This window comes from Anser brachyrhynchus, assembly GCF_964034855.1.
Source record: "Anser brachyrhynchus genome assembly, chromosome: 1".
Taxonomy (NCBI): Eukaryota; Metazoa; Chordata; class Aves; order Anseriformes; family Anatidae; genus Anser; species Anser brachyrhynchus.
In genome coordinates, this window is record NC_137694.1 from 122,481,472 (window position 1) to 122,508,814 (window position 27,343).

The 27,343-nt window shown below is 33.9% G+C and overlaps 1 protein-coding gene across 9 annotated transcripts in view; it reads left to right on the forward strand.

Annotated features, from left to right (window-relative positions):
- The window catches only part of LOC308187861 (cilia- and flagella-associated protein 47-like), a 307,333-nt gene that overhangs the window by 110,046 nt on the left and 169,944 nt on the right, over positions 1 to 27,343 (forward strand). For all 9 annotated transcript variants that reach the window (XR_013944960.1, XM_080576253.1, XM_080576256.1 and 6 more), the window contains 5 exons: positions 4,327 to 4,403; positions 6,534 to 6,679; positions 12,076 to 12,184; positions 14,209 to 14,435; positions 17,150 to 17,330. Coding sequence is in view for 8 of the 9 variants with exons in the window: in XM_080576253.1 (XP_080432379.1) it covers positions 4,327 to 4,403; positions 6,534 to 6,679; positions 12,076 to 12,184; positions 14,209 to 14,435; positions 17,150 to 17,330 (740 nt within the window). In the remaining variant the exon portion in view is untranslated. The remainder of the gene's footprint in view (positions 1 to 4,326; positions 4,404 to 6,533; positions 6,680 to 12,075; positions 12,185 to 14,208; positions 14,436 to 17,149; positions 17,331 to 27,343) is intronic.

Here is a 27,343-nt window from a genome sequence, read left to right on the forward strand (position 1 = left end):
TATCTCAGCATTTCTTCATAGGAGAGGTGCTCCAGCCCTCTGATCATCTCAATGGCCCTTTTCTGGTCCTGCTCTAACAGCCCCGCATCTTTCTTGTGCTGAGGGCCCCAGACCTGGATGCAGCACTCCAGGTGGGGCCTCACAAGGGCAGAGCAGAGGGGGACAATCACCTCCCTCCCCTGCTGGCCACTCCTCTGTTGATGCAGCCCAGGACGCAGTTGGCCTTCTGGGCTGCAAGTGTGCACGACTGGCTCATGTCGAGCTTTTCATCCAGCAGATCTCCCAAGTCTCTCTCCACAGGGTGGCTCTCAAGGAGTTCTTTCAGTATATCCTCATGTCTGGGACTGAGAGATGCAGCACCTTGCACTTGGACTTGTTGAACCTCATTGTGTCCATGTGGGCCCACTTCTCAAGCTTGTCCAGGTCCCTTTAGGTGGCATCCCTTCCTTCTGTTGTATCCACAGAATATTGCATATAGCTTCTTAGCATTGCTTACTTTTTATTTTAACCAGGGATAATACCATAAATTCCAAATATTTTGAATTTTATGTATTTATTTATTTGCATACTTCTTGTTGTAAGCAGTTTCGTGCTTCAAGGGAAGAGTTACACAGAACAGAATACTTGTATTTACTTACTGATCTGATGAACAAAACTGAAGATCTAAAAGGGTCTGTTGTGTCCATGTCTAATATAGACTATGAGATGTTATTTCTGTTGTTTAAGAAAATGTGGTTTAGAAATATAGTTAGGAGTCATCACAATTCTGATTAATATTTGATATATTAGAAACTGATCTATACTAATGTAAGCCATACTACCATTTTTGGGCAGTTCTTGTTTTGCTTCCTGTCTTAGTCTTTGTTCTGAGATCACAAACTAACCCACAGAGTGTGGGAAAATGGCAAATATCTTACATATGAGTTTTCTGCTCAAACGTTTCAGTATTTTCAGTGCATTGTAAGCTGTTGTATCCTTTCTCTCTCTAATAAACAGTTTGCTTCCTTTTGTCTTCTAAAGTTTATTGATGAAGTTGCTGCTGTATAGACTCGAGATTTCCCTGTGGTGGCTGACACTTCTTAGTTTTCTTTTCACATCAGTAATATGTAGAATCTGGAACTGGAAGGAACTTAAAAAGACCATCTGAGAAATTCTACTCCAAACTGTAATACAGAAAGCAAAATAATTTTCCTTGTGCAAGAATTTGTTGGATGGAAAGTGTGGTTAATGGCTTGTGTGGGCCAACGTAGACTGCAGAGATGTTTTTTGCTTTTGATCCCAACTTGATTTTTGGTATTCCTGCTAACATGGCAAGCCCAGTCTCTGTGTGGTACTATGCAGGAAGAGGTAACCGCCAACTCAGAGATGATAGCTACTGAACTGTTTCTTACTGGTGACCAAGTATTTAAGTAATTTCTAGTACGAATTTGAACACATTAGACTAAACCACTGTTAGAAAGAGTTGGAAGTATTCACACCTGCCGTTTTGTCTGACTCAACTGGGTTTTGTTACCAAACAGTTGAGAGGCGCCCTCCTAAGCCAACCCTCACATGTAACATACTCTTGTAGATCTTTTAGTCTATTTAATGCACAGTAAAAAAAAACTCTTATTTGGAAGTGGCCAATTGTATTTGCAAAAAAATAACAAAACAAATGTGAAGTTTCTTGGTTACCATTCTTCCCATTAAACTGAATCACTTCTGATACCTGAGTTTTCAGACTGAGACCTGAACCATAGTGTGATACAATGTGCTTAGTCCCATAATTAGCTCATGGATCCTTTGCCGTTGTGTCTGAACAGCACATGCATAACCTTGATGTCAAAGCTTGTCTTGTCTTCTTCACCAGAAATATTTTTCATACAGTAAAATTCAGTGTTAACATGGAGTAAAAAGATTGGTGCATAAGGTCTCATAGGACAGTACTGTGGGCTTAATGCCATAGCAAAATGTCTGTGTAGACTTATTTTATGGTAGCATTAAAGTTCTGCCTAACTTTCTCATTTCTCTCTGTATTTAAAGGAAATGTATTGAGCTAGACTGAGGGTATGCCTTCAATACTTTCCTGATCTTAATTATATTATTTTTATTATTACATGGTATGTAATTTATTTTTATTTCAGAAGGACAAGACACAATGTACACATTTGCCACTATACAGCTTAAATTCACTTTCAATTTATTTATCTGCAGATACTATGTTCATTTGGGTGAGAATAATTTTACAGAGGCAGACCTTCAAATCAGTGCAATGAATTTCTCTGCCATTCACCTCAGAAAATGAGATTTATTCAAAGTATGGTTCACCCCAGTGAAAACTTATGCTGTACTGTGTATGGCATCAATGTACAATGGATTTCCATGTAATATTCTTTTTATCTTTTCTTTTTAAACAGCTTTTGAACAATTCATTATTTTTACAGTGATTCTTCTGCTGTCATCTCTGTTACTGAAATCATAACTGGGCTTTCTGATTCAAAGACAAAGCATTGAAGGAGATGATGTTTTGTATAAAATGTGTATTTTTTTTTGTATTTTTGTGTGAGATAAATTATTATTTGTTAGTAAAGAGTAGATAGTATGTTATACTCACATACTTCAGAGATCATTTCCCTTTCTGAAAAATGACTTTTAAGTATAGGCATTAAAATGAATCCCTAGGGTAACATATTCTGAGAATTTTACAAGTCCATTTATTTAAGGTTGTGATTTTTTTCTTAGCCCAGCAAGATTAACAATTTATTTTAAGAGAGACCCAATAGCTACCAAATGCTGTACATGATAATTGTTTGGTATAAGCTGGTTCATCAAATTTTACTGCTGGGGAAAATGACTTTTATGTGTGAATAATATTAAACCTGAGTCTAGAACTGAACAAGCTACGTGCAGTAATTTCTTTTAGATGCATTACAGTATTTCTTTTCTGCATCTATGGATTCTTACCTGTGCTTGTTGTAAATTAAATAAAACTGTCCATCCATAAATGTAAATGCACAGTCTCAACTCCTGTCAACACTGGTAGAAATTGTTTGTGAAGAAGGATAGAAATAAAATATAAAGTAATATCAAGGAAATAAGATGGTAAGATGGGGGGATGAGAATAAGCAAAAATTTTGTTATAAGTTTTTTTTTTTTTCCCAAGTATATGTGTTCTTTTCAAGTACACTTGAAAAACAACATTGTTGTGAACTGAGTAAGGTGTTTAGGTTAAGGTTCATCCTCTTCATTCCTTTCTCAGACAAATCCTTGATTGCATTCTGTTGTATGGTTAATTGCACTGTTAGCGTATATAGACCATTCCTGTAGCCTTGGTGTCAAAGAGGTGTGGAGGAACAGGCTGTTCCCAGGCTTTCTCATTCCCTTTTTTCAGGGCTATAACCTTGTAGAAAATAATCTTGCATGTGAACTAAATTAACTTCTTTTTTTCCATGAAATATGCAAACGTTCCACTGTCTATGTTGCATTTTTTCTTAAATAATTGTGCCCTGTTTCCTCTAAGAAAAAATGATGGGTTAAAAGTTTTAAATGTTTTGTGTACTACTGATGCAGTTTGGGAGCAGTGAAATTATTTAAGTGTCTCTGAGACTCTATCAAAATGTATGTTTTGAAACAACATAGTGCATCTTGGAGACTAGAAATATTAATTTCAAATACTTAAATTAGAAAGTTGCATTTAGTGGTAAACTTTTCTAATTTATTTAGAGATTATTTTTTTCCTGCTAAAGTGTAGTAGGATTAAAGTCATTGCCATTCTATGATCCAAGTAGAAATTATGAGATACTTTTAAAGCTAATGGTCTATGCCATTAAATAAATAGGATTTTTAGATGTATTTCTAGAGTAGCTTTTACATGAAACATTGCAAATCTGTTTTGAAGTCAAATGTCAGAGGAATGCAAGGCTTTGTCACCTGAGGATGTACTGGGGAACAATTCTTTACCTACTGCAATAGAATACTGAAATGGTAAAGAGAAGAACTGGGACTGAATTCACCAAAAAATATTATTGGTCAGGAATGTTTTTGATTGACAAATTCTAATTGTATTTTTTAACATGGAGTTTTGTTTATAGATTACTGCAGGGATGTTATACAACTTAACTGAAAGAAGCACATTCTAGCTCTGCTGTAAATATGACTACTAACTTAAGTGAAAGAGGTGGTACCTGACATTTTTGATAAGTAGATGGTTCCAAAATGTTTGTTGCTTTTGTTTGAAACATTTGCTTTTCCAGTATTTATGTCTAAAAGGGGAAAAGAAGCTATCTGTTAAGAGAAATAATAGAAATCTCCAAATTTACTATATTGCTTTCTTTTTTTTTGTTCTAGTTCTGAAAATAATGTAATAAATTGTAAAAACAGTGCACTGCCTAATGAGCCAAATGAAGAGAACAACTTTAATTGCTGTAAGTACCTCTATACAACACACCTTATGTCACTACAGTAGCAATCAGAGCATCTGCATAAGCAGTTTTGACATCTAAAATACGCTCAGAACTTATTATTTATAGCCGTGTATCATCTGGTATTTTTTATTTTATTAATTGAAATGATTTCTAAAGCTGCACTGTATAGGACTAAAGTGTGACTAACAAATAAATATTTATTTTTTTAATGGCCCATGTATTGACTTCATGGCAGTTTGTTGTGGAGTCTTTTCAGCATACCTGAGTTATTTTCAAAAATACTCATAAAGAGTGCAATTCTTGCTTTTGTTTCCTATGAAATGTCAGTCAAAAGTTCTGTAAAAACATACGAATCTGGAGCTGCAGCCTTTTCTGAGACTGTCAGAAGTCTACTTGAGCAAAATTTTGCCTTATGAAATTAATGTTTTCCTCTTGGGATATATTGTTTGCTTTCCATGAGGCCATGTGGAAAAGAGATTTGCAATATGAATCACTGAGCTCTTCAATTTATATTGATTTCTCATATTGTTTTCTGAGATGTGATTAACAACCAACTAATACAAAGTTCATAAAAATCAAAAGTATGTACCTTAACTAATGAAGTGGTGTACCAAAACTATGTTTTTGCTTCTTGTGGAAGTGCACTTCTCTTTTGAGTATACTTCTTGATACTTCTCCCTGTAGCGTAGCAAACAAAACCCAACTAAGAGTCTTCCACATATGTTTTCTTCTGAGACAATATTATTGTTAAGGGTCAAGAGGAGTCCTAATTGGAGAGTGGTAGGAATCAGAAAATATTTTTGTATTTTTTCTTGAAGCAACCATAATAAAGAACAGAACTGCCAAAAAAAATCTTAAATTATTTAATAAATGTACTTTGGTGATTGTTTTAATTTTGCACAGTCCAGAGAACAGGTGAGGAGGGAGGGCTCTCACAAGACTAATTCAGTCTGTACCACAGTTTGACGTACTTTGAATGAGGAATACTTGAACAGGTGACAAGTTTAGGAACTGTTACCTTACATAGTCAAAAATTTACCATATGAAAAGGTAAAAATGGGCTTTGGGTTCTGTTGGTGACTGTTTGTTTGATGGTTTGGTTTTTGTTATTGTTTATGTAAGCTTTGGAAATATCAGTTTCACGTGCAACTTAGCTGTTTGTTGAAATGCGAATTTTGGGAAATTCTTATTGTTATTTGGAAAACAAACTGGACTATGGAAAGAAAAGGTAGTCAAGGGTGGGAGGGTAGAGGTTATGGCTTTCATTGGTGTGGTTCTTGGATTTTGGGAGGGAGGTGCTGATTCACTGACATTTAATTAGCCAGAGTTTTGCATAATTTTCTCATGTAGCCGTCCTTGAGCCAGGGTGGGTTGGACCAGATTGCCTCCAGAGGTCCTTTGTAACCTTAGCTGTTCTGTGATCTTCACTTTTGGTTGCCTGCACTTTTAGGACTGAAAACTCCTAGTTTTCTCTACTAGTTTTCAGTCTGATGATCTTTCTGGAAGGTTAGGCAGCCAAGGTAGAATGAAAGTCAGGCTCTGAAGTACTCTGCATTACCAGAATATGCTTCGGAGAGAAAAAACACTCACTAAGAAAGTAGTGTGACTCACAGATTCACCCATAAGATTCCTCGTATCTTAGGAAGAAAACACTTTATCAGCATTTTTTTTTTTTCTTTCTGAAAGCAATACTAAGAAAGTAAGCTTTCCAGAACCTAGTTTTTGTCTATTCCAGAGGATTTCAGGATATAATATAAAATGTAGTTTCTGCCACTGGGGCAAGACGGTTCATTTAAATAGCATTAAACTGTACTCTTCTTACTGGCAAGAGGAGTTATTTGCTTACAGGCTGTACATCTTTAAAGAGTTTGTTTGTTTGTTAGTTTTTTTGATAGAACAGTCTGATTTCCCTGGTTTTGCTTCAGTGCATGGAATGAGAACACAATTAATTAGCAAAATGAATGCAAATAATACAGCATGCAATATTGCAGCATATTTACACAAGTGTAACTTCAGAGTACATTAAATACTGATTACTACAGTATCCTTATATATTTAAATTCAGGCAGATGCAGTATTTTGCAACTGGTGCTGTTGTATCTAAGCAACCATTAAAACTTATTTTAACAGCTGACCAGTCCAGCCTCCTGCATGAGTTCTTCAGTCCAATGGAAAAACTATTCTTGACAGCGAGAAGTTCTGCAGGCTTAGAGATTCACTTTCTTCCCTTTAATCTGGAAAAACGTTACTGCACTGTCATTCTGGTTAATGAACTGGTAAGGATGGAAAATATGTTCTGCGAGTGGCTTTCACGTGATAGTCTAGTCAGTTAAGAAGACTATTTCTGTAAAACTTTAAGATGTTTGCCAGTTATATGTAAATAGGGTAAATTAATATACAAATCTGTTATGTACATATGTTCACATAATGTTTTTGCATGCATATGCAACTATAAAGATGTGATCTGTGTGCAGACTTTTGGAAATGAAAATATGAAAACCTTTTCTCTTTCCATATATATATATATTTGAAGTAAAATATTCCTATAACTCTTTGGGGGAAACATTGCTTAAGAAGTTGATCAGAGGTTTGCTTAAGTTACAAGTTTCAACTAAGAAATTTAAACTAAAGTTCACTGCCCTTTTATGTCCACAAAAGAAATATGGAATTTAAACCTTTGTCTTGATATGGGAGCAAGAATAATGCTTTTGGATGAGATATAGACAGGGAAGAAATGCAGTCTTTATTGTATCTAGGATAAGATGCCAAAGTAGAATAATAATAATTTTCCTTGCTCTGTCTCTCCCCCCCCCCCCCCCTTTTTTTTTTGTTGTTTAAATAATGCTGTCCAAATTCCGTTCAGTTCTTGTCATCAGTGTAAGGAAGTCTGTTGAACAGGTTGTACCTGAATACTACCTCTGTTGCTGTTACTGTTCAGTTTTTTCTTGATTCATGTAATCTGGCATTTGACATATGTTTTTAACTGGAATTGATTTCATCAAATTATCAAGACTCAGTTTTGACCAACTTTCAGCACTTAAAATTTGCACTCCAACTCCTTTGATGTTCCTGTAATCCTTTATCTCAGTGACCACAACCTTATTTCTGTCTTTTATCCATCATTTCACCTCTTAATGTGCTGTCATTATTTTTCAACACCCTATTGTTTCTCTAAACTTATTTTACATGTGGTTGATCTCAAGGCTTGCATTCTCCTTCTTACGTCCATATTACCTCTGTTTCAGCTTTCCCTCTGTGTAATTACATGTATCTGCCATTCTCTCTGCAATGTTTTCATGATTTGTGACAATATATCCCAAACTTTATTATTTATACTTTTTCTCCTCCGCATTCTTAGCTTCCATATTCTTCCTTACTATAGAGCAAGAGACTACTGCTAGCGTTTAGTGTTTTTGTGTTTGGTGTTTGTTTTTATTGTTTAACTGTGACTTTGGTTATGGCACCTTGTCTTCATAATGTTCTCCTTGCTTTAAAAAGAAAATATAACTTACGCAATGATGCCTAAGCCTGTACATACACTCCTATTCGACCACTATTCAAACCAACCACTGGCTATTTATTTTTTTTTTCTTTAAGAAAGAAAGTCACTTGGTTGGAAGCCTTAAGGAACTTACTGTTTTGTTGTGGTTTAACTCTGTTGGGCAGCTAAGGACCACACAGCCTCTTGCTTACTACATCATTTTCATCAAAAATGCAAAACACAACAACATACAAGGCTCTACAGAGAAAAGTAGCTGCATCTCAGCCAAAACCAGAACAAGTTCATTTGAGTATCTTGAAAATAAGTGGAGAGAGAGATGAAGGATTTTCTTTTAACAACTACAGTCAGACAGTAAGCTTATGCCATAGCATTACCTTACTGGCACCAGGGAATTAGCTACAAAGAGGTTATATAAATGTCTCTCTGTTAGAGGAGTGTTATTTTTGTTCACAGTTCTGTGAAAAGAAATCCAACCCAGTGCTCAGCATTATTCAAAAAGAGATTTTTTTTTGGGGGGGAAGAAATAGACATATAAATGTGAAACCTCAATATGCCCTAAGGAGCTATGGTGTACACACCTTGCCTATTGTGTGCAGTTCTAGTCACTCCAACAAACAGTATAATAGGAATCAGGGAGGAAAAAAAAAAAGAAAAAACAAGAGCAAGAATGATAAGAAGTATATAATGGTTTCTTTATGGAGAAAGATACTAAAAAGAAATTAATTTCCTTCAGTTAAAAAAAAGAGACAGTTAAGGGACATGAAAGATGCATAAAATTATGAATAATTTGCAGAAAGTTAATAGAGCGATTGTGGCATGAGATACAAACTGAACCAAATGAAGTACTTTTTTATATACAATTATTAATTTATGTAAGTCAACTGTCACAGGACACTGGTTGCTCTAAATGTTAACTAGTTCAAAAGAACTAGTGGAGAACACGGAGGCTGGGTCCACCAGTTTTAATTCAATATAATGATCTGGATGCAGTCTCTACCCTAACCTACAGTTTTCTGGGAGCAGATCTAAGAAGGATCATTTTCTACATGCTATGATTTTATAATCTCTGCTGTTGGCATTCTTGCTGTTTGTTTTCTTGTTAGGAGCAGAAGTGTGTGCCCTAACAGAAAATAGGTGTCTCATGCTACATTAGGAATTTTAACAACTAAGCTGTTTAATGAAGAGAGGGGAAATGGAGACATGCTAATGAGAGGAAAGCAAATCAGAAAGAGATGTGATCAGAGCTATTGACAGTTAATGTTTCTGACAGCCTCTAGAAACCATTGAGGGTTATCCCCAGTGGTGATGTAGAAACATCTAAAATTTGACACCTGGCTTCTAGTCACTTGTCATAGCAGAAAGCATTAATGCCTCTGAGGAGACACTCATGTCCTGTATGGTAACTATTCCTGGAAGACCTGTTCCTTTAAGCTTAACTGGTTAGGTGGGGTGCATTTATAGGCTGCTGAATGTGTAATAAGTTTGATACGTACAACCTTGGGCTAGGAAAAGGCAAGTCCTATCCACATAATTGTATCATATATAATAAAATGTGGAACCTCCTAGGGAAAGATGAAACTGCAAAATAGCTATCATGACTTGTACAGTGATGACAGGTAGAAATTGGCTTTAAGTATTGTGTATATGGCTGCAATATCGCTATTGCACCGTTTTCTCATTGACGAACAATTGTAGCTGTATGACCAAGCTGTATGATGATCAAATGGTTTCGTATAATGATGGAGCTTGTATTGTTCAAATACGGACTTTTGCTGTTTATAATCTAATAAATCATTTAATTTAGCATTTCTTTCTACATACCTTTCCTAATCATGAAGACAAATGGACAAAAACAGCAGTCAGAGTCAAAATGTAGCTTCATTACAATAAACGACGATGTTGAGATCCAAACACTAGATAGATTTGAATCTGACTAGGAATCCTATGTATCACTGCATCAACTGTATACCTGTAATAAAAGCAAGAAGCTATATTGTTTCAAGATAGTTGGCCTACCTAAGTATGTTTTTTTTTTTTTTTTTAAGAATCTGTATGTTAACTTTTCTAGTGTTTGAAATGACAGAACAAGTTGTTTAACATTTCTCAAAGTTTTGTTTCCATACTTCTTTGTTTTTAAGAAAAATCAAAATTGATATTATTTAAATTTTCAGCATATGTCTTTTCAGAGAAGGAATTGTATATTGGGTAATATATGTGGGTTGTTTTTTCTCTCGATTTTTGTTTCTGGGAGATAATCTAAATATGAATGACCTTTGATTTCAATGATAGTCATTTACGAAGTCATAGTTTAAAATTGTCACTCCAGATTTTCACAGGTAAATGTCTAATATGAAATTAAATGGTTTGTTTAAAGCATACTTTACTCTCTGTTGTTCTTAATTACTGACTTTCATGGAAACTGCAAATTCCTAGTAGCTATCCATGCTTTTGCAATATTATCTAGCAACAGAATTAGATAAATAGCTTATTCAACAGATATTTTATTGATTTTTTTTTAAACATTAAGCCCTAGAAAACGTTTACGCTAGCCTTTGCAGCTCATGAAAACTGGAAATATAAATCATGAAAACCATGGGGTTCCCAGCTAAATTTGCAAAATACATGATACCCATTCTGCTGAGAAAACCTCAGCAGGAAGAAAGCAGGATTTGCATTTTATGGAGATCAAAAAGCAAGATTTCTTCAAAGCAAGAAGGGAAATGGGGAAGTTTGTTCCTACGTACGAGTATGTTGATGTCAGTGATGACAAAAAAAGTAATTGATAGTAGAATGGCAACCTAGCAACCAATACCTTCATGAAATTAGTTGTACGTGCTGCAAGCTTGTGAGCTTGTTAGTGGTCCTTATGGAGTCAAAACACTGTGTCAAACAGGAATAATTTCTGTTTAAATTGGTTCCCAGGAGTTGCTATTAGTTTGGATGTGGGAAACCTATTTTCCTGTAGGTTTCTTTAATCCTTCTCAAGGAAGATTTGTCTGAATTGTTGAACCAAGGAAGGGGAGAAAATGCCATCAAAGTTCAGTAGTTTTCCTTCTGCTGTGCTAGAAACATAACTGCAATGTTTTTGGCTTTAGCATAAATATTTGATGATGCTTTGAATAAAATAAAAAGCAGGTATATCTTCTGTTATTGACCAATATTAGAGTGAAAAAATTGCATTGGCTGACAGATGAACTAACAGATATAAATAAATAACTTCCCTCATATCTGGAATGAAGAATATATGTCAGAAACACAGTTTTAAGGCATGATTTTACAGAATATAGTTTATGGAAATATGAGTTGACTGTCTGTGGTAAATTATGTGTCTAGTCACAGCAACATTTGATCCTCTGCCTTGCAATCAGTAGAAACTAAAGTTGTACAAAAGTTTGCAGTAAACTGCAAGAAGTTAACAAAGCAATAGTATTATGTCTATTAAATCTCCTGGTGTATGTATATATGTACCTAATTTAATTACGTTTAGTTTTGGGATGTTCTCTTTGTAGTCTTCATAGTTTAGAGTACTTTTAGTGATTTGTTTTTAATACTTTGTTTTTATTTGCTCCTCCCCCCCTTTTTTCTTTCTATTATTCAAGTATTATTTCTCTGATCATTAATTTATACTTTCCTCTATGGCAGATTATTGTCTTCCTTTGTTCTGGGTCATATTTATGCTTATTTTCAAGCTTCTATAGGGATTTAATTATTTTTGATGAAATAGAAATGTTACTTGCTCAAAATTACAGTAACCATTTCCTACAAAGTGAAAAACATTGAAGTCAACTGGTATATATGTTTCAATATATACAGCTATAGTACATAATTAGAATTCAATTTATCACCATATTTGTGACTCAGGGTATTCTCATTCCATTAAATTATATGAGGAGTTGGAAAGGATTCAACTTGAAATTTCTTGACTTTTCAGATTTAATATTCTTAATTAAAACCATTTGGATATCATAGCAGGGTTTGAAATTATATATATTTTTTTCTATTTAAACATAGTTCTAAAATAATGGTTCTCCTGGATATGTAAATTATTTTGCAAGCCAGGCCTTCAGTGTTACTAGGTTATCTTTGTTTTCAGTTTTAATATTCTGCCATTTTTTTTTCTCCGGGAGTTCCTTTAAGAATTATGTGTATGTGTATGTTTCTGTTTTTCAGATTGGAGAATTTGTATACCTGGTAGAAGGAACAGGTGATATACCTTTACCTTCAGGACTGCTTCCAATGGATAGTCCAAATGTTTTGCATATTAGCAGCACATTGGAAGGTAAAGTAAACTGAAGTGAGGGCAGCAAAATAAAGCAAATCATTCTTTGCAAATATTCTTTTCTGTTAAGATTCATTATATGTATCTGGTATAAGCAGTTGTTGGTTGTGAAGTGTAAGAAAGGTATTACAATGTAAGTATGAGATATTTCTTTTAATGTTGTCCGGTCCATTCTCTTCAGAGCAGCAGTGATCTGGTTATTAGTTATCTTATTGGACTTGTATGTGAAGTTGTTTTTAACAGTCTATATCAATATTTTTTCATATTTTCTCTTCTATTTCAAATGTAGTCTGTAGCCAGATAAACCAGGACAAGTCAATTTACCTAGAGTTTTTCTACTTTTAGAACACATGAATATTGTATTAAGTCTTGTGATTTGAAAGATAATTCGATACTTTTGTCTTCAAACAACCAATGATAAACTGCTGTCAGTCCTATTTCAGAACCGGTGTGGCTATTATTCGAAATACATATACTGTATGTTCTGAGACTAAATTTAAGAATTCAGTGTTCAGTAGGAAGTTAATTAACTGTCTTTCTATCTGCTTGTTACTAAATGTAGATTCAGACACCAACTAATCTGAAAATAATTATTAGGTATATAGCCTGTTTCATTGATAGTGGTTCAGACATACTTCTCCATGACTGAGTCTGGAGGTATGAGTTATTTGGCAGAAAGGGGGAAAAGGGGATTGAGAGGGACGGGCAAGTTTTAATAAGTTTGATTTTTTTTTTTTTTTCCCCAGGATGTTCTCAGGCAGGATGGTTTTTAATATGCTACAAAGATCAAAAAAGAATTAACATGTCTAGGTCAAAATGAGGCATTTAGGAAAACATGAAACAATTTCTAAGCCACTGCTCTCAATGCACCTCTAGTGATATTTTGTATTATAGCATTTTAGCTATTCTAGACTTTTCCTGGAACTTCCTGCCTATTATAAGGTTTTACCTTTACTTTTAATCTTTGGATTAGTCTGCTCAGAATCATGTTCATGGGATCTTCATATCCTGGGAGCTGTGTTATCTCAGCCATTTCAAGCCAGATTGGGCAGAGATCTGAAGAAAGCCACTGCTGAGCGTGTTTGATTTTGTGGACCAGCTCAACTAAGTAAAAAGTATTCACTGAAAAAAATACAGAGATGTACATCAGTTATGAAACTTTCTGTGCTATGCGTGCAAAGCTAACCAGAGCAGTATAAGATTATTTTGATTTAAGGCACTTGCATGAATTATCAGAAATCTACACACCATTTCTCATTTATTAATGTAAGCTCTCTTATCTGTCTCCATTCCTTTTCTGTGAAGGGTAAAAATATGCTGCTCTTGGCATGCATTTTGCCAAATAAGATGGAACATTGTTTTTCTAAGATCCTTTGGTACTAGTGCGTGCGTAAAAGCTCTCACCCACAGTTTTCCTTTCCAAGATTTTTTTTTTTTTTTTTTACTGATATTTCTAAATATGAATGTGAAAATTTGAAGTAAGTTAAGTGTATGCACAGGAGAGATAAGGAAACATTTGTTGGTATTTATTTCAGAGAGCTTTAGTGAGAACTATGGATTTCAGAACAGTCTACTTAGAAAAACTTTGAGTTTTGCCATCTCTGATCAGGATTATATTGATGGTGACTCCTTTTAGGAGCAACGCAACATCATCTAGTGGAATAAAAGAGTGGTTGTGTTGTATAGGAAACAGAAAGATTTTTTTAAATTTTATTGCCATTGCAGTAGTAGTAACACTGAAGTCTGGGATTTTTGATTAACCATGAAAAGCAACTTCTATTTGGATTTCAGTTTGTATCAATTTTTATTTCCTTGCTATGATTAAAAATAAATATTTTTTTATGGAAGTAAATAGCATTTACTCGAGAAGTAGCATGTAACTAAATGTCAAAGGAATTTTGTATTCAGGTTTTTCTTTGAGGGTTAAGGATTTTAAGTACTCTATGAAGTTACAGTAGCAGTTGACAAATATTGTTTTTGTTATTGTTGTTGTTTGTTTATTTATTTATTTATTATGTAAACAGGTCCAAGTGCAGCAGAGCCGGTTTTATATTTGAAATGCAGTCTTGAGCAGACTCTTGAAGAAAATCTCAGGATTCCATTGATCAATGAATCAAGAGAAAGGGCTCTGGCTATTGCTGCACAACAGCAAATGTCAAATATTGAATATGAAAGAAGAAAGATCACAGAGACTCTGGATAGCAGTAGCATCCGAGTTGCAACTGCATTGCTAGGGCTGTCCAGAATAGAGGTGAGAATCACAGAAATCTGGTCCTAGAATTATTTAGCTGTTCTTGTTTGTAAGAATGAAATTTTAAAGTTTCAGGAAATAGTCTAATGAAGGTTTTTTTTTTTTTTTTTTTAACATATTCTGCAATCTGACAGTTGTTAATCCTCATTCCCCTCAGACACAATTTGAATGTTCATTCTGAAGTTGCTTCCTCACTCATGCTATTAAAAAGTCATCCTTTAAGAAATGTTAGCTGCATTTAAAAAGAACTTTGATGGTTTATTTCAGTTAGCTTCTGAAAAATACATATTGATTAAAGAATCTTTCATATTCTATGTATTGATGTCTGTATTAGTGTCCTTATGCTCATTTTCATAAGGAATGAAAATTCTCAAACAGAATTTTTATTTTTTATTTTTTTAATTATTTTGTATAAGAACAGACATATCAGAAATAAATTGAGGAGCAGGGAAGACTTTTTTCTTGTTTTGCAATCAATACACCATACTTTTGGAAAACACTGGATCTTCCTTATAAGCTATATCTCCCTATCTATACATAATTCCAACCCAGGGGTATTTTCCCAAGAATTCAGCATCTAGAAACAAATCCCTAGATAGTCCAGTAAACATTCAATTAGTATTTGTGAATGAATTTATAATAGCAATGTTCCCAAATAACCAAGCTTTTTTTTTTTCTCATATAGAATTCAAATATAGACATCTGTGGATTATGGTCAAACTGTTTTTTTTTTTTTATTTTTTTTTTTATTTGATTTCCCATGTGAACCTGATGCTGCCTGGCCTCGGGCAGTTGGCTAGGAAGTTTTATGTTATTCCAGTTTTTCATCTGGACTCCTTCGCGAGTATGGTTCCCAGTGCTGCATGATTCCCAGTGCTAAGGGAAGAGAATTTTCCCTAGAGTCTTGAGATTGTTAAATTTATGCCTTTTTGTTTACAGATAAGTTTAAAAAGTAATACAAATCAAATTAGTTAATGTTAATATGTTTGTCATGGGACAAGAATTGTAGCCATGTAATCTAGACTCAAATATTTTTGTTTTGGATTATACCTACTACACTCCTGTGGTGACATTTTATAAACTTTTCTTAACCAAAGTCCTTTAATATCACAGCCAGTTAACAAAGACTTGGTGAAAGACTTGACTGCTCCGAAGCTGTGTATTTAATTGAGATGGAATGTAATGGTAATAGTCTCCTTATGACTAGGTATGCTAAGATCTAACACAAGTGATAAAATTACTTGTACTGAAGAACAGTGGAGAACAATTAGTTATGAAATGTGTCATGATGGGTACTACTGAATAAATAATTATGTGAGAAGTGAAAATAATATGAAAAAGGATGTTTTGTTTCATGTACAGAAAATCTTTTAATTGCTCATGAGAAATAAAATAAAGTAGTTCTGCTATATGCTGCCGTAGAAAAAAAACTTCATTAAAAAATATTTCTCAGTATGGAAATCCACTATGCAGATAAATTTCTAAAAAGTGTTCTTATCATTCTTTTTGTTATGAATTCTGTCTTGCTATCTATATAAAAGTGAGAGTATAGAAATTCTGGTGGCATTTATTGAAGAAACTTCTTTTTTGAGGGGGGCTTCTGCTCTGCAACTTAATTCGGAGTCGAAGTATTCTTTTATGTTCATTGTCTAAATATCCCCTCCACCATTCCTGACCAAAAAAGACCCTGTCCAAAGTTTTTATTAAACTGTAAATTTTACTCATGTTCACTTAAATCCCATTGAAAACAGTAATAAATGCCAGCTGTATTTTGAAGTTAGACTGGATATACATCTTCAGGAATGTATACTGTGTATTTTTACATGACCTGTATGCGTGGTTGAAAATACTGGCTATTTTTGTACAGTGCTTTTACACCTTGCTGCAAGAAAGAGAGATCTATTTTGATTGTCTTTGATGATTAGAGTTACTACAGTTACTAAATTTGTTGAACTTATCATTTATCTTGAGCATTGCAAATATACTGTGTTATTGGATCAAAAATTGAAATTGTGAGCAAGTTGCTTGTTAAATCATTGAATTCTTTCAGTAATGATTTCCTTCAGGTGTCTAATTTAGTTTTCATTATGAGATTTAGATGCCTCTTTTGATCTTGCCTTTATGTATTGTGCTAAAATTTTACTAAGATGTTTCATGCTGTGAATTAGCAATGCCTTTTACCAAAAGGAGGGGCTTGTTTGTCCATAAAATTAATTCTAAATGCTTTGATTTCTCAAAAATATTGTCAACATTTGAATATTAAAGTTAGCACAGTTAACTATACAGTACTTTCATGCAGAATGTCAAAATATTTTTTCTTTTTTCATATTTTTCATTAATCAGAAATTTTATGGATTAAAGAAACACCTGTCTACATCTGAAACAAAATACATTTTTATTATAATATTTTCTCTTTTTTTTTTTCTTCTCTGAGTATCTTTAAAGGGAGGTAGAGTGGTTTCTGAGTAGGAGGTGTTTTTACTGTAAATCTCAAAACATTATTTTAAAATTAATTCTTCAGGTACATGATATCTAGAAAATTGTACAGAACAGTCTTTATTTAGGAGCATCTCTCAACCATTTCTATATAACCGGACTAATTACTACTTTACAAGTTATGGAATTCTGCATTTAAGCCTGTATCTTTATATTTCTTACCCTGACATTATTATGAGATGATTGTTCATATGTATACATTATTCCTTCACTTGCAGAGATGCGAACTCCTAAAACCTCATAAATTCCCACCAGAGTTGAAGTATGTGGATTACAGCGTACAAGTGAGCATGCAAGAATTCTTTGACGTTCCTGAGAAACTCTCTATTCCAGTGTTGGCATCTAGCAGAGTTAATTTGAAAGTTCCGTCAGTAAAAGATGTTTCACCGGAGAAAATAGGTAAGAATACTCATAAATATAATGGATTTGATTTGTTCTCCCAGAGAAACTGTTCTCCTAAGATTTCCTAAGCACATATAGAAAATGGACTTTCTCTCAAATCCTATACTGAAATCTTAAATGTTTTCTTATTTACTTGGCTCACATTTTGATCCCTCTTTAACTAGCTTTTAAAATGATTTATGTAAACCTATATAGCATTCTAGGTTGTATTGCATAAAAGAACTAGACCAAAATTTATGTTTATATTTACCTGATCTGCACACATTTATATCACAGTTAATGTGTTGTCCCAGAATTATCCGATAACAACACAAATAATTTTTGGCTTTGCTGGTTCAAATTAAGTAGTAATTTCCTCAGTAAATTTAGTAAAGGCTTGAAATATAGTTAGTCTATTAATGTGAAAAATCCATAGATTCTTTTTATTGCTTATAAGTCTTGATAAGTAGACTCCTTCTGTAAGTCCCTGTACTTCTCAGTGGCACTTGGAATCAATTATGTGCTTTCACAGCCTATGTTTTTATACTCGTTGCACCCCATGCATTTTTGGTTTCTTTTCTGGAGGAAAAATAAGGACTTTCTGACAAGTCAGAAATTGGTACAGAATTGTTCTATTTAGATTATAGTATCTGTGCTGTAAAAAATTTTAAGGTCTCAGGCACATTTTCAGAAAGGTGAAAATGCAGTATTAAAAGCGAGTAGACTAGTGGTCAGTAGAAGCTGTAGAACAGACGTATCACAAGTTGGAGGCTAAAACATTTCTTGAGTGACAGGGTGTTTAAATCCTAGTTAAAACTATTTTGTTGTCAGTTTTTAAAAAATAATTGCCTGTGTTTGTAATAATTGATGTAGAGGTGAAATTAAAAAATTGTAAAGGCTTTGTTGAGTGGTGTAGGGTATTCTTTGGATTGTACTGTAGAAATGGGGAAAATCATCCAAGAAAAAGTAAAATCTGCACAGATAAATCTAATAATGACATGATACTGTGCTTCCATCATAATCTCAGAACAAAGGTTGATAACTGTCCAGGTGTCAGGTCACTATTACTTAGCAGATTCTCAAATTATTTTTGCATTTTTTTTAAATTTGGATGAACATATCTGAAAAAAATAAAATATAAATTACTAAAATATAGTGAAATAATACATTACAGTAAGGAAGTGGTTACTTTTCTCTTAATTTGTGCTGATTCTTTATCCATCAAAGGAAAGTATATAAAAAAAAAAATCCAAAAGAGCTGCAGAGAATGCAATCTCTCTCTCTCTCTCTCTCCCCCCACACACACTTAGAATGTGGGAGCAGTATAAATTTCTGGCAAACATTTTAAGAACTCTGTTAACAAGGAATTAAAAGGTAAAAGTCAATGCCACTGAACATATTTTATTGTAAAATAGATCTTCTTAAATAAGCTTATTAAATATTTGACAATATTACAGATTTAAGATGCAAGGAAGAATACGATATGTTTATCTTGCTTCCAGTATGACATCTTGACCAAAACCAAAACAATATACTTGTCTGGAACAAAAATAATAAGCTAAGCAGATTGAAAAACTGGAGGATTTTTTATTATTTTTATCGATTCATTGCTGGAGAACCATCAGAAAGTGAGCCCTCAGGAATTAGTTCTTGCTGGACAATTTTAACCACTTTCCATTACCAATTTGGAAAATTATATAATTATATAATTTTTTATATATCAACTTCATCAAGTTAGTAATGGCAGATTTTGTGAAAAAGTATTTAGTTGGAATAGCTACATAACCTATGTATTTTGGTGCAATCAAGCATATGGAAGTATGTGTTGGGAACAGACTGCATGCTAAAACATATTAGAGACTGTTTTTGGAAAGACTCAGAGTTCTTTCAATTGCACCTTGAGTACCCGTCCTCTTAAATCTCCTCTTAAAGGTACACAGAATGTAACTTTTGTTCTTTGCTAGGTAAAAATTTTGGTATGTAAGAAGACTACATACCACAGAGATTTATCACCATTGCCTTTGAACATCATCCTAAGGGCTTTAGTAACTTCAGGTCATCAGAAGTAGCCTAGGAAGTAGTTTAATCCCAGTATATAGCTCAGGTAAAAAGTAACTGAAAATAAAAATGTTTTTCTTTATAAGCCAAAAGATAATGAGTTTGAGGATGTAAAAACTCATGTAAGGCATATTTAACCTTGAAATAAGTTGCTTTTTTCATAGCACTGTATATTAGTAAAGAATGAGAAGGCTAAAATGTCAAGTGGAATTCAGATAATGTCTCCAGATTTTAAACAACAGAGAAGTAGAGTCCCAACGTACCTCCATGTTTCACCAAACAGACAAATTGGTGGTTTCCATGGATATATCATGCGCAGAAATGTTTTGACTCTTGCTTCATCTGTCTCATTATGTGCGTATTTCCAGAGGAAAAACAGTACAAGTTGCAACTAGTTCTAGGTTGTAGCTAATGGTTTCTGTCCCTTTGTTTTCCTTTCTCCCATCCCATGCCGTAATCCCTTATTAGTCAGAAAGTCATTACTTTTGTGGCTGGTGATAAAAGAAGGAAGTGACCTTCCTTTAAGTGAGAAGTTAAGTGAAAAATTGTGCGATGGCTAAAGCTATGAACACAGGGAACACCAGCAAGTACAAAACAAAAGGCCTGTAAGACTGTCTATTAGACTGTAAGGTATGGTAAAAGTTTCATTCACTATTATGCAGCTATAATAAGGAATACAAGCTATTATTGCAAGCTATTATAGTTCTTATCAAACCTGTCTTTTCTACTGTTTCCATCCCCCTACCCCCCCCCCCCCCCCCCAAAAAAAAAAGGAAAAAGAAAAAAAGCTTCAACTTTCAACTTTCTTAATTTTCTCTGATTTCATTAAAGGGTTGTTGTGATAAGCTTTTCAGCAACATAACCAACAGGTTTAATTAAGTGGCTGCCTTACTACACAGACCCCCTTTGTTATAGAACAGACTTTTATGTAACCAAGTGGTTTAAGGTACTCTTGGCCTACTTTTTCCCCATAATCCCTTTGTGTTTTCTATTTATTACACTGTGAGCAAGGCTAAATGTGGAAATAGCAAGATACAGTTATGTTACGAGTAGTTATTTGCATGTGTCATGCCTGATGTTGATGTTGGAACAGGGAAGTTATTTTTTCATGTTTTAGGCCTTTATGTGAGAATAGGGGTTTTTGCTGTTGTTATTATTAATTGCATAATGGGATGTAAACTTCATTTCTACCAGTAATTATGAACAGTACATAGAATGCACAATATAATTACATTCTTCTTGAAAAGAATGTTATTTATTATTTAAAGGAGTGCAGTAAGTACCCATATTGGCATGACTATTGAATTTTAGACTGATATTTTGATATTTACTGGCAATTTAAAAAAACAAACAAAACAAAACAAAACAAAAAACCCAGACCTTAGAATAATACCTAAAATCCCATTCGTTAACAAAGAGGTTCACGGTTTTACATTCTACCCCAAAATCTACATCAGAAGCAGCAAAAAGGCATACCTCTAAACTGTGTTAATTTATGAAAAAGTTATGCATGAATAACCAAGTTTACAATGCAGATCCAATCTCAGTATTTTTCTTACGTGACCTATAATTGTAGTTAGAAATATAATATGTTCTCATTGCCATACTGACCAATAAGTAAAGTGCAGACCAACTAACAGTCTTCTTTCTATGACTTTTAAATGATGTCTCATATATTTTCTCAGCATTGGTTTTAATCAGAACAGTCTCTCTCTCTCTTTTTTTTTTTCTTTTCACTAAAGCAATTTCCTGAGGCCTTAAATCTATTCTTCAATAAAGTGTTATCAGTAATTCTGTTATTTCATCCTAGCGTTCCGTGGTCCACATGCTACATAACTTTTCCAGTATCTTATTTGTTGTTGTTGTTTTGTTTTGTTTTATAAAGCATAAACTCTTAATCTTTTTAAGCAAAATTACATAGTTACTGGCCAAAACACAACTTTTTTATATTTTCATTTTACTGTTTTATATTCTGAGGTTTTATTCTAACTCCTTATCATGTTAAGACCTTCAGAGTTCAGTTCTATGATTTAACTGGCAGTATAGTAATAAAAATTTAATTACATTTGGTAGTCTTAATCATGGAGGATAGTGACCCAGAAATGGGATTAAAAGTGTAAAGAGTAACATTCCTTTCTTTCTCTATACAAAGAATTAAAAAAAAATATATATTCTATTTCAAAATGTGTCTCTGAAAAATGATGATATAGGTCTTTATCCTTACAAGTTTCACAGCAGCTACATTTATTGAGTATGTGTATATATTAGTAGAAAGATGTTTTAGTCTTGCAGAAGTGAGAAGAAATTAAATATTAGACTGGATGATTTTCATTTGTGTTTAATACCTGCAATAGCTAATTCAGTGAAGAATACCTGCTTTTGCTAGTGCTTTTTGTTGTTTTTGTTTTGTTTTGATTTGTGAAAAACTTTTTGAAGGCCTTTCATGTATGCTGGAGTGTGAATAGGCTTAATGCTGTGGTGAAGAAAGTTGTTAATCCTCAGAAAACGTATCAGAGCTTCCTCTACCTTGTTCTCTGTTCAGAATTTAGTATTGTCCTTCAGAAGATTCACGGAAACCTGGGGTCTGCCTAAATGAAGAATTTGTGGATAGAAAGAGAAGGCTTCAAGCTCACTTGGCAAATGAAATCTGTAGGGCTGAGGATGCTCATATGTGATTTAGGTTTTCATCAGTGAACGCTGACAACCACTTACATGATTGTCAGCGTTAAGGCTTATCTTCTTTGTCTTTGTGATCTTGACACAATTCCATTCGTGAGGCACAGAAGGTACTGCTTCTCTAAAGGCAGTAATAGATCTTGTGTTGTCAGTTCCTGTTTCTCATCATCACCAGTCCTGAGAGAAGACTTTGGACTCTTTTCATTTCAATTATGTGCATATTTGGACTTGTTCCATGCTGTGACTGGAAGGACTGCTGTGCTGTCCCAGTGGCGTTCCCTGACCACCTTCTAAAGCTGAAATCACAAGAAACTTTGAATAAAGGGAGAGTTTCTATGGCTCTCAAAAGTTGTAACCCGATAAGTATCCATCTGCCTTCATATATTCTGTGAACCATTAGGGTAAACTGATTTAATAATTAGAAAACTTTGCTGTGTTTTTTAAAGATATAAGTGTTATAGATTTTTAATATAATTTCATTACTTTTAATTTAGAGTTGCCAGAGTCACTAAAATGCTCTTAATAATGCACACACATATATTTATAATCTATTTTTTTTCTGTGTTGTCTAGAGATTTCCTACCATGCAGTCATACTTTGTAGATTTTTTTAAAGGAAACAACATCTTTCCTTAAAAAATTCTAGATTGCAGACAAAAAAAAAAAGGAATGTGTATTACCATGTACTATAGAAATCTCTAGCCAGCACTTCTTGTATTCAGCAATAAGCCTTCATTACTAATTTTGCATTAACTTGTTCTTTTGTAGTAAATGATATAAAAAGTTCTCTCTGAGTCTCCCTGTGTAATACTTGCTTATGCATTCAGTACACTTCTTTTTATTAGTTGTGAGCAACCTTCTCTGCTTGTAAGAAATTTTGCTTAATCTCCTTCTCCTTCTTCTCTTTCCTTGTGTTGCTTACTTTTTAAAGATCCTGTCTCAGCCACTTCCTTCTTCTAGTCATATATTACATTTTGATATATTTAAATTTTAGGCATCTATTTTTGACAGATCTTATCTCTGTTCTTGTGATGTAATATACAGAGACTTAAAAATTTTATTCTAGCATATTTTTCCAAATGTAATACTTTATAACTTGGCTAACCCTATTCAGGAGGGACTGTGTATCAGGTGACTTAAGAACACCTTAGTTTCACTATCATTTTTAAGTTATATTAAGTAAACTTTTTATTTGGCAGCATTTCAGTTGCCCCTTGGCAAAGTTACTGTGTAGCCTGCTTATCTCTAAAGCTTTTACAACTATTCTTTAGGAATACTGAGGGGCCATGTTTATTAAAAAGTAATCAACGACAACAAATTAAGCAAAAACAAACAAAGAAAATCAAGAAACTATTCATTCTACTTTATTGTAGTGCCATGCACCAGTTTCTGAATTTGATACATGTGCAAGGCTGCTGAGTATTTGTGACAAGACTGAAAAATATCACTGCCATTTGCATTTTTAAACCAATTAAGAAAAAACTGCTTCCAGTCCATTTCTTTTTCCAGCATAATCTTCCTTTTTCCGGTTGATTTAATGTATTTAACTTTTTGCTTAGATGTGTAAGGATGTACTGTATTTAAGTGGAGAAGAGAATCAATAATCAGTTAGTGGGCTTCTTAGAAATTCTTCTGTTGTATTCAGATAGAGCTAAAAAAATAATCAGCAAATGAATGTGCACAGTGATAGCAAAAATTTCAAAACATATCAGCACTCATTAAGGGATGTAAAAGAAAGGTTGCTTTTTCAAGACTACTGTGTAGAGTGAGGTTCTAATTCAGATAAGTTCATTTGAAGACCTGATACACAAACAGAAATCAGAAGAGTTCTGGGCTCTTCAGCATGGTTGCTTATTTAACCTTACAGGAGTCTGTGTCTGCAAATTCGGTCTTCAGTTTAATGTAGCCAATTACGTGTGACATGTGCGGTGTCAGAGGCTGAGTTAAGTTCACTGTGAGATTGAGCTTTGACTTTCTGAATAGATATTACCATCATTACTGAATAAAAGCTAATAGAACGTGCATATAGCTGACTAACTGCTGAAGACATGTAGTTTCCTACCATTGGAAATTATGCCAACAGATTGTGATATGAAAGAATAGCATTTCTATTCTAGCCCTTACCCTCCTCACACTAATTATAATAGGCCTAAATAGCAATGAATCTACAATGTACTATTTTTTACTAAAATCCAGCATATGTTTTTCATTTCATTCTGATGTCAACAAGAAGTGAGATTTTTATTTTATTTTATTTTATTTTATTTTATTTTATTTTATTTTATTTTATTTTATTTTATTTTATTTTATTTTATTTATTTTATTTTATTTTAAAGGTACTGTTCATTGGCTAACACATTTAGAATATTAACTTTGAATTCAAGTCAGGCAGACCTAAAATGAAGAGTTGTAGGAGTTTTAAGAACCAAAAGGCATGGGCTTTATTGATTCCAGATAGTGATCAGATTGTCTTTTGTACCAAATAGATGGCATACGATGCTAGCCATTTGCTAGAGAACAAGACCAACACCTACGTGCTGTAAATTAGTTTTCCAAGAATGTATGGTCATATTACACCAAAAGTTTTACTTTTGCAAGTGCCCTTGTTTTGACAGCTGTTTAACTTCTAAACCCAATTCAGATTAAGAATCAAGTAAATGTTTCCCGTAGGCATTTATCTAACACAAATCTGTAAAATGAAACTTCTCATAAAGGGTTTTATTTCCTGCTTTTAAATGTCCTTAGTATGTAGCATGTTTGACCAAGATATTGGGTGATGAAACTTGCTTGCACTTCTCAGCACAAGAATGTTCAAATTGTTGTTCCTCCTCTACCCAAAGCATTTCCTCATTATCAGACAACAAACTGCCATGGGAAGAGTTCTTTGCTTAGCCAGCTGAACTGAGAGAACCTACGAATGATTGGAGCTCAGATCAGTAATAAAGGCAACCACGACTGTAGCAAAGTGATTAGGATGCTCATCCGAGAAGGAGAATCTAGGGCCCATGGTCCAAGAGCTGTTTGCCTGTTTCATGTGAAATCAGTCCCCACCAAACAATGAATATCCTGTCTAGAGAGGGAGAATGTACCAGCAACCGGTATTGTTCTGCCTGATTTTTCACTGTCAGAGAAATGCTTGCAGTCTCATTCATTTCCATGGATGCAGGCTCTGCTTCCTGTTACATGGAAATAATGCAAGGGCTGCTGGCCGTTGCTTACTGTTACTGCTTTTGTCCCAGAAATTGTAAGGTCAGTTGTGACCCTATGGATTATTTTCATCTTTAACTAACTCCTAATCTAATCTTTGCTGCATATTTTACAGGACTGGGTAAGAAGAAAACATGCTAAAATGAGATTTTTAAGCCCAATTTAGTTTATGGCATTTAAAATTTGCATGAAAAAAAATGCGGAAAAAAAAAAAACAACCAACCTTCATGTGTAATTCACAAGGAAGTGGTTTCTGTAATCATTTTGATTTGGAGATTCTTTCTCACTCCAGAAAACATATCTTATATCGTAATATATCATATAAAATAAACATGACAAATTCACTTACTTTCCTTTTCATTGATTATAAGTGTTTTAATTAATCAAGTAACTTATTATTCGGTGTGATTTTTTATACATAGGAAAAAATATTTCAATAAAAGTGATGCCAAACTGAATATTATAAAAATAAAATGCAGGGAAGACTTTGTTTGTTTTTTCTCCTATAGGAAGCATTTCTGATTGAAAGTCCGATTCATTGAAAGACAAAGAGGGGTCCAATTCAGTGAAATTAAACCCTGAAAATTAGTAATTGAAATTTCCATTTAGTGCAGGAAAGTAAAATTCACCCAGAAATATTTTTGGAGCTTCCAATACACTGCACTGTATTTCTTCAAATGCATGTTTACAATCTACTGTATCTTGAAATACAAGCATTTAAAATGTGTACTTAAAACTTTAAGTATGTCTTTTGTTTCAATATCCTAAAGTAATTCTTAGAGAAAATTGAGAACTGTATTCATGAACTAAAGAATGAACAGTTGTGTTCCTTAAGTGCCAAACTCTGGTCACTGTTGTGGAAGATAGCTAATGGGGATAATAGATTGCTGACAAAATTAAAAGTAATAATAATAATAATAATAACAATAATAAAGGAAAATAAAAAAGTAGTAATTCAAAAATTACCAGGTTATTAATCTTGTCTTTAAAAAAGACTAAACAAACTAATCTATTTCAGAGAGGGTTAAACCTGAGGTGCAATTTATCATCTTTTTGATAGCCTAGTAATGTTGAAAGATTAATACTGCCATTCATATGATTTCTCTCTTGAACTTTGGTTATTTTTGTGAAAAAAGTGAAGTACAGATGACATAAGGCAACAAGAGAGCTTCAATTTGCTGTTCATTTGCAGAGAGGTGAGAACTGAATACACGAGGAACACCACTTAATGAAAGAGAATGAGCAGAACTGCAAATAAAGATTGATTGCACTTTCAAAGTCCAGTTATACATAACAATAGAAAATAAGCCACATTAAAGGAAGAAGAAGGGAAACTCCACAAGAATTTGCCAGGTGTTTCCCCTTAGGGAGAAGTGAATTGTTTACAGAGTTTTATCTGTAAGTTTCTGTCATGTCACTACATTGTCTCTGACCTTCATCATTATCTTTCCAATGAGGGATTTTGGCATTGGTTTCTAATCTTGGAAAGTGCTGAAAAGAAATGGTCTTTGTTAAATATAAAACTACAGGGAAGTTGTTACAGCTGCAGTCTTCAGTTTTTCAGGTTCCTTAGAGGCTCTTGGGAAGGTTGAATGGAACTCTTTTGGTGGCCAGTCAATGGCATTTGTAACGTGCCTTCCCTTCTCCTTTGTAAAGTGTCCTAAAAGGGCTAGTGAAGGGGGCAGGATACTGTGAAAGTCTTTGATTCTTTCCACAAGTGAGAGCAGAAGAGGATGTCTCTGCAGCAGACATTTTAGATCTGGCTATTTTCAAATGCAGACAGCATTTATATTGCTTCTTCCATACTCTAGGGATTACTGTGGGGAATTTTTCTTACATGCACTGGATTGGGCAAACTGGACTTTTTATGATTGTTGCAGTTTAACCCCAGCAGGCAGCTCAGCACCATGCACCTGCTCACTCACTCTCCCCAGGAGGGATGGGGGAGAAAATTGGAAAAATAAAAGTGTGAGAACTCATGGGTTGAGATAAAGGCAGTTTACTAGGTAAAGCAAAAGCCCCAATGCTCGAGCAAAGCAAAACAAGGACTTCATTCGCTATCAGCATCATTCCCATCAGCAGACAGATAAA